General features: G+C 42.8%; 2 protein-coding genes across 2 annotated transcripts; one reads left to right on the top strand and one right to left on the bottom strand.

The window, feature by feature from the left end:
• The first annotated feature begins 1,819 nt into the window (after positions 1-1,819).
• Positions 1,820-3,914, top strand: LOC122041299 (ACT domain-containing protein ACR6-like). Its single transcript, XM_042600938.1, has 6 exons — positions 1,820-2,001; positions 2,096-2,141; positions 2,216-2,330; positions 2,423-2,490; positions 2,581-3,282; positions 3,348-3,914. Exons 1-6 carry the CDS (start codon positions 1,916-1,918, stop codon positions 3,690-3,692), a joined length of 1,362 nt encoding a protein of 453 aa, XP_042456872.1. The 5' UTR covers positions 1,820-1,915; the 3' UTR covers positions 3,693-3,914.
• Positions 3,915-4,971: 1,057 nt separating this feature from the next.
• On the bottom strand, positions 4,972-19,593 carry LOC122041300 (membrane-anchored ubiquitin-fold protein 4-like). Its single transcript, XM_042600939.1, has 4 exons — positions 19,434-19,593; positions 19,212-19,355; positions 16,136-16,306; positions 4,972-5,422 (listed from the first exon to the last, which is right to left on the bottom strand). The coding sequence occupies exons 2-4, from the start codon at positions 19,339-19,341 to the stop codon at positions 5,367-5,369; spliced, it is 357 nt and encodes a 118-aa protein (XP_042456873.1). The 5' UTR covers positions 19,342-19,355; positions 19,434-19,593; the 3' UTR covers positions 4,972-5,366.
• Between the last annotated feature and the right edge of the window lie 311 nt (positions 19,594-19,904).

Below are 19,904 nucleotides of genomic sequence, written 5' to 3' on the forward strand. Positions count from 1 at the left end.
TGCAAGACAACAAATGTCAGTGCTAGGCCGGGAAGAGGTTTTTGGCGTTGGCCCTCCGACATTTAAGTCAGTGTCCGATGATCCAAAGAAAGGGGAACTGTAGCAAGTAGATGTAGAAGACGAAGTTGCACATACTTTTTTTTGTAGCTAGGAACCCCCTTCTATAGTGTCAACATGGTGCATGCGCATACATCTCAAGGTGTAGACACATCTTCCTAGGTGTCCTAGAAAGATACATGTCAAAAAATATCTCTGATAACATACCTTAAGTAGTCATGCAATCATTTGGCGTGACAACCTGGAAAATTCTAACGTACGATTGCCTGCTGGACATGCCCTACTGTCAGCAACACAAACTCCGAAAAGGATATGACAAGATACTTGATGGGGTCATGCACAGTCGCTCGGGGTCCGCTCGGCTGGGTTGCCTCTGCTCGGCGGTGTTCTCAGGACCTGCCGATTTTGTCACTTTCCTTACCTCATGATTGTCCGTGGTTATCCCGATCATATCGGACGCAAAGCCCGATTGGTGAGACTAGCTACTGTTTATTTCTCTTCGTTATCGGAGGGTTATTTTACTCGGTCAAGGATAGAGCCTGGTTTACTTATCCACGTAGTTATCACCATTCGCTTGGTCGTAATCAGCTCGTTCGGCAGTATATGGTCCTCTCAACACTGCATGATCCACTCAACACTGTATGATCCGTTCAGCAGACTAGGATACCCTACTAAATTCAATCTTTCACGTCAATCGATCTTCTTTACTATACCCCTATCATCACCGGATCAATGTCTTTTAGAGTCTGTTCTTATGTTATATCAATTTAGTCCCCTCGGAGCGGTGCGATGGTTAAGGCATGGGGTGTTGTCACATAAGGTCTTGGGGTCGAAACTCGGCGTGACCGAGCATAACCTCCCCCATGTCTTGGCCATTTGCACTAATGACTAGTAATCACCCATGATTTACCTCCTCCGTGTTGGCTTAGGGACGAGTTGACGGAGACGCCCTTCGTGTTAACCTAGAGACGAGTTGACGAAGACGCTGGGATGAACGAATCACCTTTCGCCCCATGTTATATCAATTTATAATCGATTCGGTGAAGAAATTTTTTATCCGAAGAAACGTATTCATCCATAATTAATTCATATCGATTATAATAAATCTATCATCCGTTTATTAATGGCGTACCGGACCTTTCATTCCATTCGCGTATGTCAAACATGTGGCCAATCGATATCTATAAGATTCGATCGGATGAGGAGTATCTTCCAAAGGGACCTTAATGGAATCCAAGGGTCACGGGTCACGTATCTGATAAGGATGCTATTGCTCGAGTGGTCCAAGCCCCAAGGCCGCCCTTTAGGCGGCATGAAAATTCCATAAAATTTAAATAATTTTTTTTTATTCCAACAAATCATTTTTCCCAAATTAATTAAATCGGTTTCGTCCGACGTGGCCAAAATTGACCAGGTTTTTTACGGCCTAGATCGCCGTCCAACTCAACAGCACGCCCATCGGAGGCGCACGCGCGCGCCGCCTTTTACCACGCCGTTCACTCTGCGTGTGATGCATGACGCAGCCGCCAGCCGCGAAGCCAATGAGATCCCGACACGTCTCGGAAACCCTTAAAAACATATTATTTTCCGGAATAAACCGGCTATTTCGGCTGAAAACTTCAAGCTTTAATTCTGATCCAGTAGGCTGCGCAAGGGGATTGAATCTGCATCATAAAAAATTAAAAAAAAAACAATTGAAAATCAAAATTCATAGAATAATTTTAAAGAAACTACTAGGCAGAAAACTTTCTATGCCTCTTTTGTGTACTATATTTACCAAGAACAAGACCTTTTTCTTTATCCATTCCCACTGTCTGTGCCTCCTTTGCTCCTTCAAGAAGAAACCCTAACCAAATCCATGGGGAATCCTCCAGAGCAGGAAGTAGAAGTGGAGATGGATGAGGACGAATTCTCTAAACTCATCAGATGGATGAACTCCCCAAGGTCAGTTTTTTTTTTTTTCTGCTTTAAAAGTTAGGGTTTTGCTTTGGCTGTTCTAGGGTTCTTCAGTCCTGAAACATCTGGTTCTTGGCTGCAGGGTTGTGATAGACAACGATTACTGCTCTGATGCAACAGTAATTAGAGTAAGCAATCAACTTAATGATCATTAAAGCTTAAGTGGTTAAGTTCTTACTAATTCTCAGCTTGAGTGTTTTAGGTGGATTGTGTTAACAAGCATGGTATTTTACTTCAAGTAGTTCAAGTCCTCACTGACCTAAACCTGTTCATCAGAAAGGCCTACATAACCTCGGATGGAAGCTGGTTCATGGATGGTAAATATCAGATCGAAATGATTGATCGATCGACTTTTCATCTCTGTGTGTGCTTGATTGTTTACTCTGTTCTTGGTGTTTGATTCTCTCAGTGTTTAATGTGACTGATAGAGATGGAAACAAAGTGTTGGACAAAGAGGTCATCTCCTACATCAAGAAGGTGTTTGTTGTTTGTCCTCTGTATAGTCTTTTGATGTTTCGAGTCATCATCGGTATGATTTGTTTTGTTCGGTGTTGCATTTTTGTGCAGTCTCTGGAATCGGATGCTTTCTTCTTCCCTGAAGTGCAGAATTCAGTCGGGGCAACGGCCTCGAGTAAGCACACGTTGATTGAGTTAACGGGCTCCGACAGACCTGGCTTGCTATCTGAGGTGTGTGCCGTGCTTGCGAACCAATCGTGTCATGTGGCAAAGGCCGAGCTGTGGACACACAACAGTCGAGTGGCAGCTGTGCTTCATGTTATCGATGAGTCGACTAAGGGAGCAATTGAAGACCCCCAGAGGCTTTCTACGATCAAGGAGCGCGTGTGCCATGTGCTTGGAGGTGATAACGATCCGAGAACTGCTACGATGAGTGTCTCAATGGGACTTACGCACCCCGAAAGGAGGTTGCATCAGATGATGTTTGATGATCGGGATTACGAGAAGGTGGTTACTAGAGAAATTGTGCAGGACAACTCGAGGCCCAAAGTGACTCTGATGAATTGTTCGAAGAAGGAATACACTGTGGTCATTTTGAGGTCTAAGGACCGGCCGAAGCTCCTCTTCGACACGGTTTGCACGCTCACGGATATGCAATATGTCGTGCATCATGGCACTGTTAGTTCAGATGAGGGTGAAGCTTATCAGGAATACTTTATCAGAAATGCTGACGGCCTCCCCATAAGCGACGAGGACGAGCAACGACGCCTGATTCAGTGCCTTGAGGCAGCAATAGAGCGAAGAGCCTCAGAGGTACAACGAAAGTCCTCAACAATGTATTCAGATTTGTATTGATGTTTTTATCTTCTTATTCTCAGGGTGTGGCATTGGAGCTGAGGAAAGGAGAAAGGAACTTCTCCCTATCGGAAATCACTCGGGTATTCCGCGAGAATGGATTGACAATTCGAAGAGCAGAGATTTCAAGAGAAGGCGCTGAAGTAGTGGACAACTTCTATGTTTCTGAAACCTCAGGCACCCCTGTGAGTCCTGATAAAATCGATTCGATACGTGAACAACTCGGGCTGCCAAGCCTAACGATGAAGCAAAACCACCCTTTGCAGCCTGCGAATCCGCCCGAAGTGGTTAGCGCCGTTAGTCTTTTCTTTGCTAATCTCTTCAGGGCATCGTTTCAGAGCTTTCGGTTGATAGGCTCCTACTCATGAACCTTGATTTGTTCATTATGTACAAAAATTCAGTTCCAGAAACTTAGACCCGTCAACATCACTGCATACACACACATACATACTCGAATACTCCGGGATAAAACAGAAAGAAGTATTGTTCTTCCTAGACCGCGCAATTGCATGTGGATGTAAATATACACTCTTGTACATACTTATTCTATTAAGTCAATGAGTTTGCTCGATTGTGTATTGTTTCGTCAAGAACTTTGGCACGAAAACAAGTTGAGATTGCATGAACGAAGAAGACGATTAGTAAATCTATAGCTAAAGGTGCAAACGAAATGTTACTAGACACACACACTTTGTATAGATGTGTATCGACCAGAGATAGTCAAGACAAACACAGTTTGATAATGACGGAGGGCTAATGATGATGATCTATCGCAGTATAAGATCTTTGCGAGATTCGAAAGGATAAACTCTTGCAACCCACTTGATGTCAATTTTTAAGTGAGGGGAACCTTCCACTCAAAGCAACATTATTGAGGAAAGATCACCATCGTTGACTCTTCTATAGGTTCTAAGTCAACCCCCCTTGGCCCCACCGACCCACATAAGTCATGACAAAGTCAACCATTGTCTTTTAAAATAGTGCTGATGAAGGTGACCCAGTAGATGATCAAACACTAAGAATGAGTCGGCTACTTTGTAAGCTTGGAAAAAAAATTTCTTCTCTTCTTTTACTAAAGTTATCTATGTATTCTTCAATTTATTTCCTTCTCTATATACAAGTATAAACGAACTTTTATCGAATATCTATCTTATTCGCAAATGTTAACTCACTTTGATTTAATATCACTTGTAGATGGCTTGACTTGTGTATTTCTTGTTTGATTCCACTCCAAACCTTCAAGCACCTTCAAGCATGAAGACTGAACGGTCTGAACCAAGTTCGAAAAGTTATCGTGAAGGATCAGCAAAGTTTAACAAGTGAACCATCAATAGGTAAGACGAGCCTAACAGAGTTGCAAGGTGAGTACATAGAGTAGGATGAACTAATGAAGCTTAGCAATGCGAAGAGACAAAGTAAAACGAGTTAAATAAAACTAAGTTGGATGAACTAACAAAGCTTACCAACGTGAAGCAAAACAAAGTTCTCGGATAAAGCCCACAACAGATAGACGAACAAACCCAACTGAGAGTATCAAAATCAGTTATGTAATTTTCACCCTATCCAGGCTGCTTTGTAAAAATCACTGAAATTCTGGTTTCATGGAGTCATCCCTATTTTACTTCTTGAAGCTTATCTGGTCAAGTGTTTCAAAAAGATCCTGTTTTCATGAGAAACCAAGCAAATATCGATATCGCTGAGACGACATCAGTATTATCTAATTACATTGCATTTGATACAATCGAAACATATATAACATGTTTAACAAAAACTATAGATGATTGTAAACGCAATCCACAAGAACAGCCTAGTCCATAAACAAGACTCTTGTATAACTATAAGGCCCTCGTTTCCCATGCCAATATCTACCTGCATCTTTGAGACTGGTCGTGCGACGATCTGACTTTGGGCAACGACATAGAAAACAGGACAACAGGTTCCTCTAACAAAACAACACATTGTGTCAGGTGGTTTTTGTTTTCCGACACAGAACCGCGTAGCAGATCATGATATCACTGATGGAGCGAAAAATTGACTAGCTCCTACATTATACAGCAAGTGCAGGTTGTCTTCTTGGGCAACTCATCAACCTTCTTTTCTGGAGTCGTTATAAATGGCAAGTAGAAATCAATTCAAAAATAAGAAAAAAGAATCTAAACAGCAAGAACTAAGAGGGAAAATTCAGTTTAGAATTGGTTATGGTTGATCAGCTCAAGGGATATCTAAACAGGAAACTCTAGCAATCTGAACAAAAGTTAAAACAGTCAGAGTTCGAGGAGTTTAATACTATTCTAGATCAGACGAAAAAGGTAATTATATTGTTTGCGTGAGAATTAATAGTTCCACACTAAATGCCGTAAAGAAGTACTACACCATCCGGCCACATAATGAGCAGCAATTGATATTGATGGTATCTAACATATATCAACTGACTATTGGCTAAAATTAGCTCGCTCAGAAGGCCACTAGATAGCAATGCATTCAGTTCATTAGAATTCACGTTTTTCGCTTGGCAATCCTATTTGATTCTCTCTGAAAGCGGCGAAGGTGGTTACTGGGAACATGGCTGTTGACCAAATGAAGACTTTGTGTTGTCCAGCGTAACACAGAGAATGTTAGTGCCGAACCAAGGAAGAGGCCCCCAACGTTGACCCTCCAACACTCAAGTCAGTGATCGAGTTATGAGAAGAAAACAATGGAGGGAAACTATAGCAATGAGTATATAGAACTATAGAGCATCGCATACGTCCATCTGTAGATTGAGACTCCTTTTTACAGTGTTACTATTGTGTCTATGCATGCATTTCAAAGCACTCTTGAGAAAGGACAAGTCATAAAATGACTCTGACACCTTTCCTAAAATGAGCTGGAAAATCTTTATGATTTGACAAGCTAGATGCTTCGAATATGTGATTTGTCTGTAAGATATTTTCTGTCCTTTATGACACAAAATACCAAGAAAGAGTACGAAGCCATTGGGCCATGGGGCCCACAATAGGCCGACTGGCCAATGTTCAAGAGGATCACAATAGGCTAATCGGCCAACGTTCAAGAGGATTGTCAGCTCGGCCTTGCAGGATGTAGTCAATAACTCGATCTTCACTCGGTTCCTTTGTTTCCCTTGAAGGCACGGTATGTCTAGTCGATCTGTATGTCCGATCAGCCGGAGAAGTTAGTCAAGTTAGTTGATACTTAGCCTTAAGCCTTGCCAAAATATCGTAGATTGTCCGACCGATTGAAAGGCCTAGTCGGCTGGGTTTCCACTACTCATTATACTCTGTCTACATGTAAGGGGGTCAGAGGTCCGACTCCAAGGCCTAGTCAATCATTCAAGATCCGATCGACCATTTAAGGTTCGATTGGCCATTTGAGGCCCAATCGATCATATGGTCTGGTCAGATATATTCTTACTCCTGTTGGTGATTTTGAAGGTTGACCACTTCTTGACTTTAACTGCCTCGTCAATTGATCTTCCCAGCCTTGACCTTCCTTCCCTGGTTCGGCAAGAGTGCTTTGAATTGTGTCTATTCAACAACAATGTTCTATGGAATAGGTTTACAAAAAAACATCTTCAACCAAACTTGGATACATCCAAAAAAACATTGCAAGGAAGAATTTTACTTCCAAAAGTTATTCCCCACTATTGCTGTAACAATTTTTCACAACGTATGCTCCATGTCTTGGATTCTATGCATTGAAATCATCCAACATTTCTGATCATTTTTTACAATCATATTAGGCACATGCTTGCTATCAACTAATGCAAGGAAAAACCTATGGCAATAAACATAGACAAGTAAACAAATCAATTATAAGATTCAGGTTTAAGCTTTTCAAGGCCAACCAAGAGACTTAATGTTGGTATAATTTCCTTGAGTCAAGGTTGACCAGGTTGACTAAGCCTGAATTGGCTCAAGTTTGAGTGTTGATGTTTAAATTTCGATATTTGATAATATATGGAGATTGCTAGTGCAATTTTCCATCTGGGAGATTGACGATCAAAGGTTAACTAGAAAAGTTAAGTAGGTTAAGATTGACCGGATATTTGACTGGAAAGCCCTAACCGGAGAATAGGACTTAGTGTGGGAAAGTTGGCAGAAGAAGAAAATCCAAGTGAGTCAATGTTGACCGAATACTTAGTGTGGGAAATCCTGGTAAGTGAAGCTAGGCAGATGGAAAGTCCTGTGAGTGAAGCCAGGTAGATAAGAAAAGTTCCAGTGAGTGAAGTCGAGCAATGGAAAGTCTTGGTGAGTGAAATCAGACAAATAAAAAGTCCTGGTAAGTGAAGTCAGGCAGTTGAGAAGTCCTGATGAGTGAAATCAGACAGATAGAAAGTCTTGGTAAGTGAGGTCAAGCAATTAAGAAAATCCTGATAAGTGAAGACAAACAAATGGAAAGTCTTAGTGAGTGAAGTCAAACAAATGAGAAAAGTCCTGGTGAGTGAAGTTAGGCAATGAAGAAATCCTGGTGACTGAAGTCATGTGGAAAAATCCTAGTGAGTGAAGCTAAGTGGTAAAAAACTCTGATGAGTAAAGCCAGGAATTGGAAAATCCAAATGGGTCAAAGGTTGACCAAACACTTGGTGTTTGTAAGTCCAAGTGAGTCATGGAGAAACAGACACTTGGGACGAGGAGAAAAGTCCAAGTGGATCAAAGAATTGACCGAACACTTGGTGAAAAAGTCCCAACAGATCATGGTTGACCAAATGCTAGGCAATGAGGAGTCCCAACAGGTCACAGTTGACCGAATGTTGGGCAAGGAACCTTAGGACTCGAGTTTAAGAGCTAGGGTTATTGAATCACTTAGGATAAGCGATCTAGCAAGCTTAAGGATCTTTCTATGAAAAAACAGAAAGGTTGGTAAGCTATTAAGCAAGGTTGCTTAATCGCTTACGAGTCTTTAGCGATCAAACAAGAAGGGTTATAATCGATTAGAGTAATCGATTACAACATGCTTAAGCGATTAGGGTAATCGCTTAAGCTCGGTAAGTGATCAGGATGATTGCTTAAGAGCTATGCTTCGCGCAGTGAGTTGCTGAATGGATTTGGCTAATCAATTCAGCATGGCTTAAGCGATTGGTGTAATCACTTAAGGTTCGAAAACTAGTCGTTTCTGCAGGTTGCTGACGTGGTAATCGCTTAAGCATCTCCTTAAGCGCTTAAGGTTCGAAAACTAGTCGTTTGTTGCTGACGTGGTAATCACTTAAGCATCTCCTTAAGCGATTAAGGTGCCCGAAGAAATCCTAGGAAAGGATTTTTCGTGACCATTACATGCAGAACTCTCACGCACATCTTCTTTGCCATTGTCACCAGTTCTTGAAGCTTCTTGGAGACAAGTGTTACTGCACTTTCAAGGTTCAAGAGGTGATTACAAGCTATAAGAGATCAAGCAAGAAAAGGTTTTCATTTGTATTTGTGTATTTACTTCTTGTTTTGAGTTGTACTCTTGTATAAGCTTGTACGAGGTTTCTCCACCTCCGGATTATTTCGAGGAGTGTATTTCATAGTGTAGAGTGTGCTCGTGTGTGGATCCTTATGTTGGTGCAACCTTAGGTCAAGGTTGACCTGGTTGACCCGACTCGAGTTGACCTGACTCGAGTTGTATTTTGATGTTTGACGAGAATAGAAAAGTTGTATCTTGATGTTTGACAAGAATACAAACTTGGGAGATTGTGGGTGCAACCTTAGGTCAAGGTTGACCTGGTTGACCCGACTTGAGTTGACTTGATTCGGTAAAGTCCAAGTATGGAGACTTGGCACGGAAAAGTCCAAGCAGGGAGCTTGGCACGGGGAAAAGTCCAAATATGGAGACTTGGCACGAAAAAGTCCAAGCAGGGAACTTAGCACGGGAGAAGTCCAAGTATGGAAGCTTGGCATGGGAAGTCGGAGAGGGCTCGGCAGCTCGTTCTCCGGACTAGGTGAGAGAGGGCTCGGGAGCTCGTTCTCAGAGAGGGCTCGGCGGCTCGTTCTCCGGACAGGTCGAGAGGGCTCGGGAGCTCGTTCTGGACCTGACGAAGTCGGAGAGGGCTCGGTAGCTCGTTCTCCGGACTAGGTCGAGAAGGCTCGGAGCGTTCTCTGACCCGGACGTGGAAGCGGAGAGGGCTCGGTGGCTCGTTCTCGGACTAGGTCGAGAGGGCTCGGAGGCTCGTTCTCTGGACTCGGAGAGGGCTCGGTAGCTCGTTCTCCGGACTAGGTCGAGAGGGCTCGGAGCTCGTTCTCCAAGTCCGAGAGGGCTCGGTAGCTCGTTCTCCGGACTAGGTCCGAGAGGGCTCGGGAGCTCGTTCTCCGGACCGGATGAGGAAGTCGGAGAGCTCGGTGGCTCGTTCTCGGATTAGGTCAGAGAGGCTCGGTAGCTCGTTCTCGGACCGAGCGTGGAAGTCGGAGAGGGCTCGGTGGCTCGTTCTCCGGACTAGGTCGAGAGGGCTCGGTGGCTCGTTCTCAGACCGGAAGGCTTTAGGGTTTAGGGTGGGAAGTTTGGATCGGTCTAGTGACCGATCGATACTCGATTATGCGGATCGATCGGTGACCGATCGGTAACAACGTAATGTTTCACGGGTTAACCGATCGGTGCAGACGATCGAAGCAATGTTATCCGAGGATGCGAGGATTCGAGAGAGGGGATCGGTGCCGGACCGATCCACCATATCTATCGGTCCGCCGATCGTGGATCGAGATCGATGCCCGATCGGTGGACCGATCGAGGACCCCGGACCGATCAGGATGGAGCCTGATCGGTCCAGGCTTAGCCGTTGTGACTCAACGGCTAGATTTCTAGATTCTTCTTTATCTTCTTCGCAGGTGCAGCATATAAGCCTCTACAATGAAGGTGGAAATAACTCTCTGGAAGGTTCTTCTTCTTGTTCCTCACTCTTGCTATCTGAGCTTTGCTGAGCTCTGTGTTTCTGAAGCTTCGTGTGAGCTTCCCTCGACTGGTTTGCTGATCAGTTGCTGCTGGCATCGTGAAGTTGTTGCTTCATCGAACTCCAGTCGACAAGAAGGCAAGCAAAGTGTTGTTACATTCATATTCTTCTTGTTTTCTTGCTCTATCTTGTACTCCTTTATTGCTGTTGCAAAAGAGTTTGTGGCGAGGTTTCTCCACCCAGAAGGAGTTGTTGTTAGTCGGTTTTCCGGGGTCTCATCCACCGACAGATTGATAGGCTTCGTCCACCTTACGGACACGCCGAGGAGTAGGAGTATCATCTCCGAACCTCGTTACATCATCGTGTTTGAGGTTTGATCTTCTCCACTTTCGTTTCTACATTGTATTTCCGCTGCGCTAACCTAAATTGTAGGAAGAAACGATAATTTGAGGTCGGCTATTCACACCCCCCTCTCTAGCCGCTATCCGAAGGTCCTAACAAGTGGTATCAGAGCAAGGTTGCTCTTCGTCGGATTAACACCCGGGGGAGCACAAGTTAGAGAATGGATCTACTTGGAGAAGACATCACGATTCCACCCTTCTACGATCGCGACGACTTCGCGTATTGGAAGGTAAGAATGAAGTATTTTCTTATGACTTAGTGAATTGGAATTGTGTACGAGTAGGTTTTACTCCTCCGGTGGATAAAAAGGGAGAACCTCTCGAGAAGAAGAAGTAGACGAAGGAACAAATCCACCAATCCACAATCAACGATGAGGTAACGAAAATCCTTGAATTTTCATTACCTAATGATATCTTGTGTAAGATAGGTGGATACAACGATGCCAAGGAGTTGTGGAACAACTTGGCTAAGTTCCATGAGGAGAGCTCCAATTCAAGTCATGAAGAGGAGTCAAGTGAGCCAAGTAGCTCACATCATGGAGGTATGGAATTAGAAGTTGAGGGCTACTCAACATCTAAGGAAGAAGAGGAGAAGAGTTCTTCTTCAAGATTGGAGCAAGAAGAAGAAATCTCTACCTCCGGAAGGGATGAAGAAGAGAGCTTATATCTATCCTCAACCCTAGGTAACTCAAGCAACTTAATTTCAAGTAAATTACATATAATGTGCTTTGAGTGTAGGGAATATGGGCATTACAAGAGTAAATGTCCAAAGAGGATTAGGAAGACTCCACCGGCGCCAAAGGTCAAGGAAGCCGGAGTCCCGATACGCAAGGGCATTCCAATGCAAGCAAAGGGGACATTATAGGAGCCAATGTCCGAGGGGGAGGCAACCTCACAAGGACAAGAGACCAAGCACAACTATAGGGGGAGCTAAGGCAAACCCTAAGGTACCCTTTAAGGCACATTATTGCAATTCTAATAAGAAACATGCTAGTAGCTTTATTGCAATTGCCAATGATGATAAGCATGATAACCATAGAAACCGATACATGTGCTTAGGTGCCAAACATGTTAGTCTAGGTAAGGATAATACTAGAAATGTCAACCCTAGAATTAACTCATCTAAGGTTAAGGAAAACCTAGATAGGAATCCCAAAACAACTAGACATATGCCTAGGAATACCTCAAAGAAAAATGACAAATTAAAACTTGAGGTATTAGAGAAGGAAAACCAAGTCTTGAGGTCAAGACTTGCCACCTTAGAAAAGACTCTTAAGAATTTGGAGAAGTCAACTCTAGGGTCTAAGAGTCAAAAGCAAAAGCCCAAGGACATGAGAGGTTTGAGTCACAAACCTAAGTCTCAAGTAGTCAAGCCCACTTACCATAATGTTCCATTCGATTATGGAACAAGACCTAGGGCTAGGAAGACCATCACCAAGGTCACAAGGGGAGTCACCCCTAGAGTTGATCTTGATGAGTCCCAAATTACCAAGGCTTTAAAACCTAGGAGGGTCATTAGGAGGGTTGCTAGGGAAGTCATCCCTAGTGAATATTTAGTGAACCCAATGAGCTCAAATAGGTTTTGGGTTCCTAGGAGCGTGATTTCATCACGCTAGATGGTTTAGGGTGTGCCCACCTTATTTGGATAGGTAGTTAACCTAATCATGGCAAAAGGCGGCATTTTAGGAAGTTTCAAGGTATAACCAAGCCTTGAAAATGAAATTAAAAATTATTCCTAAGGTGATTAGGATGTGCCAACCACATTTGAGGAATTTTCTAGGGTCAATCTAATTGGCACATAGTGATCTAAAAATCTTTAGTATATGATTTTAGGTCTATTACACTTAGGAATATGGAATTTATGGCAAAATGATCAAAATTATCAAAATGGCAACTAAAGCTAGAATTAGGTATTTTCTATACCTTTATATGTTATTTGTCATATATTGTTTGCCATATGTCATGTCATGACATCATATCTAATTTACTATCCTTTGAAATGTCATGATAATGCTTAGGTTAGTTATATGTCATGCCTTATTTAAGTTTCATACTTTATGCCATGACATTGGCACATGTTTCCACTTATGATATTATTTTATGTCATGTCATCATCTCTTGCATTTATGATCAATTAAATTGATTTAAGGATAAAAACTCAATTTGATATGGAAATCAAATTGTTGTCTAGAAAATGCATGAGAACTTAGCTTAAGATGACCTAAACCCATATCTCACATCAAAATTGACTTGGATGTGTTTGATACACCTTAGATGTGTGTGAGATATTAGGATTATGAGTTAGGATCAAGGTGCATAGCTCTTGTACCTAGATGAGCCTAATTCTAAATTGAGGATCATAGGGAAAGCTTGTGTACAAGTCATGTACATTTAGCCCTAAGATTGTGGTCCTAAATTGAATGGTTTAAAATCATTTCAAAATTGATTTGAAAAGCCTTGATGAAGCTTTTCTAGTGATAGCATTCATCATTGAGCAAGTTGATATAAAGTTGGATTAACCTTGAACTATTTCAAAATCTTTCGAACTTTGTATCAAGATTTTAAAATGGAAGTTATTTTCATAGAAAACTATTTTTCCATGATAATATATGTTATGAGGAATGTATCCTCAAAATTTTACAATTTTTGAAATTTTCTGTGATTTTTTAGGGGTTTCTGAATTTCGGGAGAAAAATCAGAAATCCCTATCAGAGATTTGTGGACCGATCAGAGGGGATCCTGATCGGTCCAGGGAGGTCTGGATCGGTCACTGGACCGATCCAGGGAAGTGTGGATCGGTCTGGTGACCGATCCAGTGAGGTTCTGATCGGTCTGATGACCGATCAGATGCCAAATTGCTGATTTTAGATTTGTTGTCTGACTCTCCAAGACATTGTTGGTGCAATGGTCAAGGGGGAGTTGACCTTTAGGGGGAGTTTTACCTATTGGTCAAAGGGGAGTTGACTTTTAGGGGGAGTTTTTACTCGATTTCTGAGGATGAGTGATATGGAATTATCACTATGTTGATTGTTGTATTTAGTATCAACGGGGAAATTAAGGGTTTCAATGAAAGGTATGGGACTTTCATTAGGAAGAAACTCTTAACCTTTATTCACTCTTTTTGATGTGTGTCAAAAAGGGGGAGAAATGTCTAGAGAATGTTCAAGGAAGAACATTGGAGTGAATGTTCAAGGAAGAACATTGATTGGAGAACTATTGGAAAACCTAAGTTAGGTTATCGGGTTAACCTAACTTGATTATGGTTTTTGTCAAACATCGAAATTGGTGCAACCTTAGGTCAAGGTTGACCTGGTTGACCCGACTCGAGTTGACCTGACTCGAGTTGTATTTTGATGTTTGACGAGAATAGAAAAGTTGTATCTTGATGTTTGACAAGAATACAAACTTGGGAGATTGTGGGTGCAACCTTCGGTCAAGGTTGACCTGGTTGACCCGACTTGAGTTGACTTGATTCGGTAAAGTCCAAGTATGGAGACTTGGCACGGGAAAAGTCCAAGTATGGAGACTTGGCACGGGAAAAGTCCAAGCAGGGAGCTTGGCACAGGGAAAAGTCCAAATATAGAGACTTGGCACGAAAAAGTCCAAGCAGGGAACTTGGCACGGGAGAAGTCCAAGTATGGAAGCTTAGCATGGGAAGTCGGAGAGGGCTCGGCAGCTCGTTCTCCGGACTAGGTGAGAGAGGGCTCGGGAGCTCGTTCTGGGCTCGGCAGCGCGTTCTCCGGACTAGGTCCGAGAGGGCTCGGGAGCTCGTTCTGGACCGGACGTGGAGAGGGCTCGGTAGCTCGTTCTCCGGACTAGGTCAGAGAGGGCTCGGGAGCTCGTTCTCTGGACCGGACGTGGAAGTCGGAGAGGGCTCGGTAGCTCGTTCTCCGGACTAGGTCAGAGAGGGCTCGGGAGCTCGTTCTCTGGACCGGACGAAGTCGGAGAGGGCTCGGTAGATCGTTCTCCGGACTAGGTCAGAGAGGGCTCGGGAGCTCGTTCTCTGGACCATACAGAGTTGGAGAGGGCTCAATAGCTCGTTCTCCGGACTAGGTCAGAGAGGGCTCGGTAGCTCGTTCTCTGGACCGGATGAGGAAGTCGGAGAGGGCTCGGTAGCTCGTTCTCCGGACTAGGTCAGAGAGGGGTCGGTAGCTCGTTCTCTGGACCGAACGTGGAAGTCGGAGAGGGTTCGGTAGCTCGTTCTCTAGACCGGGAAGGCTTTAGGGTTTAGGGCTGGGAAGCTCTAAGGCATTGGATCGGTCTGGTGACCGATCCAGTGATACTCTGATTGTCTGGATCGGTCTGGTGACCGATCAGTAACCAAACAGAATGTTTCTGTGGGTTAACTGATCGGTCTGTAGAACGATCAGGAAGCAATGTTATCTGAGGATGCGAGGGATTCAGAGAAGGGGGGATCGGTCTGTGGACCGATCCACCCATATCCTGATCGGTTCACAGACCGATCAGGGATACAGGACCGATGCCTGATCGGTCTGTGGACCGATGCCTGATCGGTCTGTGGACCGATGCCTGATCGGTCTGTGGACCGATCAGGATGGAGCCTAATCGGTCCAGGCTTAGCCGTTGTAACTCAACGGCTAGATTTCTGGATTCTTCTTTGTCTTCTTCGCAGGTGCAGCATATAAGCCTCTACAGTGAAGGTGGAAATAACTCTCTGGAAGGTTCTTCTTCTTGTTCCTCACTCTTGCGATCTGAGCTTTGCTGAGCTCTGTGTTTCTGAAGCTTCGTGTGAGCTTCCCTCGACTGGTTTGCTGATCAGTTGCTGCTGGCATCGTGAAGTTGTTGCTTCATCGAACTCCAGTCGACAAGAAGACAAGCAAAGTGTTGTTACATTCATATTCTTCTTGTTTTCTTGCTCTATCTTGTACTCCTTTATTGCTGTTGCAAAAGAGTTTGTGGCGAGGTTTCTCCACCCAGAAGGAGTTGTTGTTAACCGGTTTTCCGGGGTCTCATCCACCGACGGATTGATAGGCTTCGTCCACCTTACGGACACGCCGAGGAGTAGGAGTATCATCTCCGAACCTCGTTATATCATCGTGTTTGAGGTTTGATCTTCTCCACTTTCATTTCTACATTGTATTTCCGCTGCGCTAACCTAAATTGTAGGAAGAAACGATAATTTGAGGTCGGCTATTCACACCCCCCCTCTCTAGCCGCTAACCGAAGGTCCTAACACCTTAGATTAGTCACCTCGTTAAGATGGATACCAAGTAAATCCTTCATGTTAGCATTGGGGAACTTTACTTCATGTTTTCCGCTGCAAAAGATCATCATGTCAAAGCTGATCGACGAAGCGAGCCTAGCTCCGGGTGACCCAACACTTAAAACGTTCTTGCGTAGATCATATAGAAGTTCTTGAAATACAACTAATCTAAGTTTTTATTAAAGTTAGAATCAATCTGCTGTCACCCATTTGAACGCTACTTGATGCACGAAAGAAATAGAATTTTATGGACAACTAAATCTAATCCAACCTCAGAGAAACTAAGAAGATATCAAAAGTAAAACCCAACAAACGATTCCAACTTACCTGTTTTGGTTTTAGTCAATGTCGGTTGTATAACAACATGCATGGTGATAAACCCTACAGGGAGCTCACTGAAAGGTGATTTGCATTGGGCAATTGTTGTGCTGTTCTCCAGTACTTTGCCAGCACTTACGAGTTTGACATCATTGGCCACTTTTGGTACAATTTTCTTATCTAGAGAATACAACAGAAGAATATATTAAACCGTAAGTTTGACACAGACAAAGACTAATAAGTAAAAAACATTAAAATCACAAAGATTCTTGCAGATGTGACGCCATAATAACATGGTATGCATAAATGGGGTAATTAAGAATATTAAGATAAAGACTGATAAATGCTAAATATATGAAAGACTCATAATTATCATCACAAATGAATTACCTACTATAAAACTTTAAACAGCTCATACAGATTGCAGTCAGTGACTTTTATAGTGATTATACTTTCAAGAGTTTAAACATGTAATGTAATCTGCTTTCTTCTTTAACACCAAATGTTGGATGATTTCCAATGAGATGATTGAATTTGAAAACAAAGTAAAACAGACAATACCTCATTCTAACTGCTACCAGATTAAGGCTATGTATTCTCTGAGAGAGAATGAAGAGTGCTAAAGCTAAGAGGCACCACACCCATTGTCCCACTTGGACAAGTGTGATTGTCCATTATTACATATACATATAAATAGATCTTTCTCCTTATTACTCAACCTGATTTTGGGATAAGTGGTCAGAACAGGAGGTTTGGGGGTTTGAATCCTACCTATATCAAAAAAGCACTTATATTTGTGAGCTATGATGGACGTGATGGGCATGTTAAAGTAAAGAAACTCCACATCCATTGCTCCACATGGATAATTATATATATATATATATATATATATATATATATAAAAGTTGTTGCCAACGGTAAAGTTATTGCCATGTGACCAAAAGGTCACGAGTTCGAATCTTGGAAACAACCTCTTGAAAAAGGCAGGGTAAGGCTGCCTACAATGGATCTTTCCCCGGGACCCCGCATGGCCGGAGCTTCGTGCACCAGGCTGCCCTTTTTTTTATATATATACATCCGTTCGGTGCATACTCCTAGGCGACTCTCACATGTCCAGTCGCTAAGGGTGCCCATGTGCACCGAACGGATGTGCAGGGTATCAAGGCAATATATATATATATATATATATATATATATATATATATATATATATATATACATACGGTGATAAAGGTGAACCCCTCAAAAGTAGGTCAAAGTGGGGAAGACCGACTAGCATGATGGTCAATGTCTAGAAGAGGTCAAAGGCACCAATAATTTCATGGGTGCGCCCAAACCGGCCACATGGATGGTCAGACACAAGTGGCCGACCGAGCCTCTTGCCCAGCCGGACTTCGTGTCCCAATAAACCTCATTTCTAAATATTAAGTAATTCAACTAATTGCCTCATCTGATCGAGGTTGTGGGCCGATTGGACACGCTACTCCCTTCGAAGCTAAGGAAAAGGCCCATTGGAGACCGGATCATTGATTGGGTTCATTCAGTAGGGCTGAGTGGGCAGTCCTCTTGAATAATGGCCAGTCGATCTATTAGGGGCCCCATGGGTAGCAGCTTCGTACTCTTTTTTAAAAGTTTGTGCTACAAAGGACAAAGAATATCCTATAGGCAAATCGTGCTTTAGAATCTTCCATCCTGTCACATCACAGAGATTTGCGTGTTCATTTAAGGAAAGGTGTCAGAAGCACTTTATGATCTGTCCTTTCTTAGGAAGGCTTTGGAAAGCGTGCAAATCTTTTTCGATGCATGCATAAGTATAAAACAGTGACACTATAAAAAGGGGTATCCACCTACAGGAGAAGGTATGTGATGCTTTAGGGTTTTACACGTTCGTTGCTACGATTTCTTCCACTATTTTCTCCTCACAGATTGATCACTGAATTGAGCGTCGGAAGACTAATGCCAGAGACTCCTTCCCTGGTCCGGCACTAACGCTCTTTGTGTTATGCGAGACAGCGCGGAGTCTTCGCTTAGTCTACAACAAAGCTACGTTCCCAGCTAACCGCCTTCACCGCTTTCGGATAGGATTATATATATATTGGTCAATTTCCTAACAGCTCGAGCTTTAATATAGGCAAAAGTAGAGAATATATATATTTTGCAGTGAAGGATGTTGAGGGAGAACTGAAGAAGAAATGGGGAACTTATTTCCCTCATTTTGGTCCTGACCAAGTCAGACAGAAAATAGAAGCCAATTACATCAAATATGTGAGAGGAAGATCGAAAAGGAATAAAAAAGATATAGAGGAAGAACTTAGCACCAAGGAGGTAACAAAGAGGAAAAACATTCAACCACATTAAAATTAATTCCAGGTTAAATTCACTTTTAGAAGATGAGCAAATAAGAGCAAAGCTCCAAACCAGATGGCTAAAGACTTCAAACATGATTGTACGGAATCATGTAATAGATAATCAGAAAAAATAATCAACAAGGAAAACAGAGAAAAATAATTTGGATGAGACTTTTAATCATTCAAATATGCATCTAGAGCAGCTGGTGAAGGCCTCAGCATGCGCTTGCCATCCTTGGGTTTGAGACTTGCCATCGTCAAATATTTGGGGTATGAAGGCTTCCCTATATATTTTTCTAAAAAAACTTTTAGCAATTCTCCTTGAGATTTTACAGAAAATGTTTAATACGACTTCTACAACTTGGGAATTCGAAGATCATTTGAATCCTGTGCTAGCACACCAACAGTTCTGTGACTGATTACCAGCACCAATTTGGTAACGCTCAAAGATTTAAACTTCCATATAACAAACAGCACAATTATTAGTACTTTTCACCAAATACTACAAATCCAGTATCACAACCACGTTGTACAGAGAACAACAATCCGAAACGACAAAGAGATTGTCAAAGCTGAATTTATGGAATATGACAAAAAAAAAAGACAATTAAAAAAAAATGGTTTTTAACTTGTGGAAAGATCTGAGAATAATAAAAAAGGAGATGTTTTCTTCATCTGCAGTCAGAAAAATAATCTGATTAAAATGTAGGACAAAAAAAAGGAAGGGAGACTCCTACCCCGAGGCCACTCTGATATTATCCTTTCTTTGACCGCAGCAATGGTGGAAGAAGAAGAGTATCGGATAGGACCGATGTCCGATCCATCATACAACCGGAACTTGAGCTCGACAAGATCTTCCTCCGGCATTTGCTCTCTCCGATCTAACACCCAGTATTCATCAACCATAAACGAAGGCCTCAAAATCAAAATCCAAACGGGAGAAGAAAAAAAAAACATACCTTGGCGGAAGAATCGAGCAGGTACGATCAGATCGAGAGAGGGAGAAATCTGACGAGCGAATGAAAGGGAGATCTTGGGACAGAGATCGCACCACGATGAACCGCGAGGGTTAGGGTTCAAACAGAAGCGCTCGATCGAAAGACCACAGATAAAGAAGATCAGAACGGGAAGCGAGGAAATCAAAATAACGCAACACGACTCCACTTTTGACTTATATTTTCATTTGGACCCCTATAGTTTTAAAAACTAACACTTTACCGCATAATTTTTAAATGATTTTCCCGCCCTCAGCCCGCCAGTGTGGTGCACAAACTCAGCTCAGATCCTCTGGACCGCAAAAAGCAGTCCAGGGGATGGTCCCTTGATCTGGATTGGTAGAGATGAATGGTCCCCATCTATTTTATGAATGGGGACCGTCTCCTGAACCAATCCAAGCCAAGGGACCATCCCTGTACCACTTTTTGTGATCC

Source organism: Zingiber officinale, chromosome 2A (genome assembly GCF_018446385.1).
Source record: "Zingiber officinale cultivar Zhangliang chromosome 2A, Zo_v1.1, whole genome shotgun sequence".
Lineage (NCBI taxonomy): Eukaryota > Viridiplantae > Streptophyta > Magnoliopsida > Zingiberales > Zingiberaceae > Zingiber > Zingiber officinale.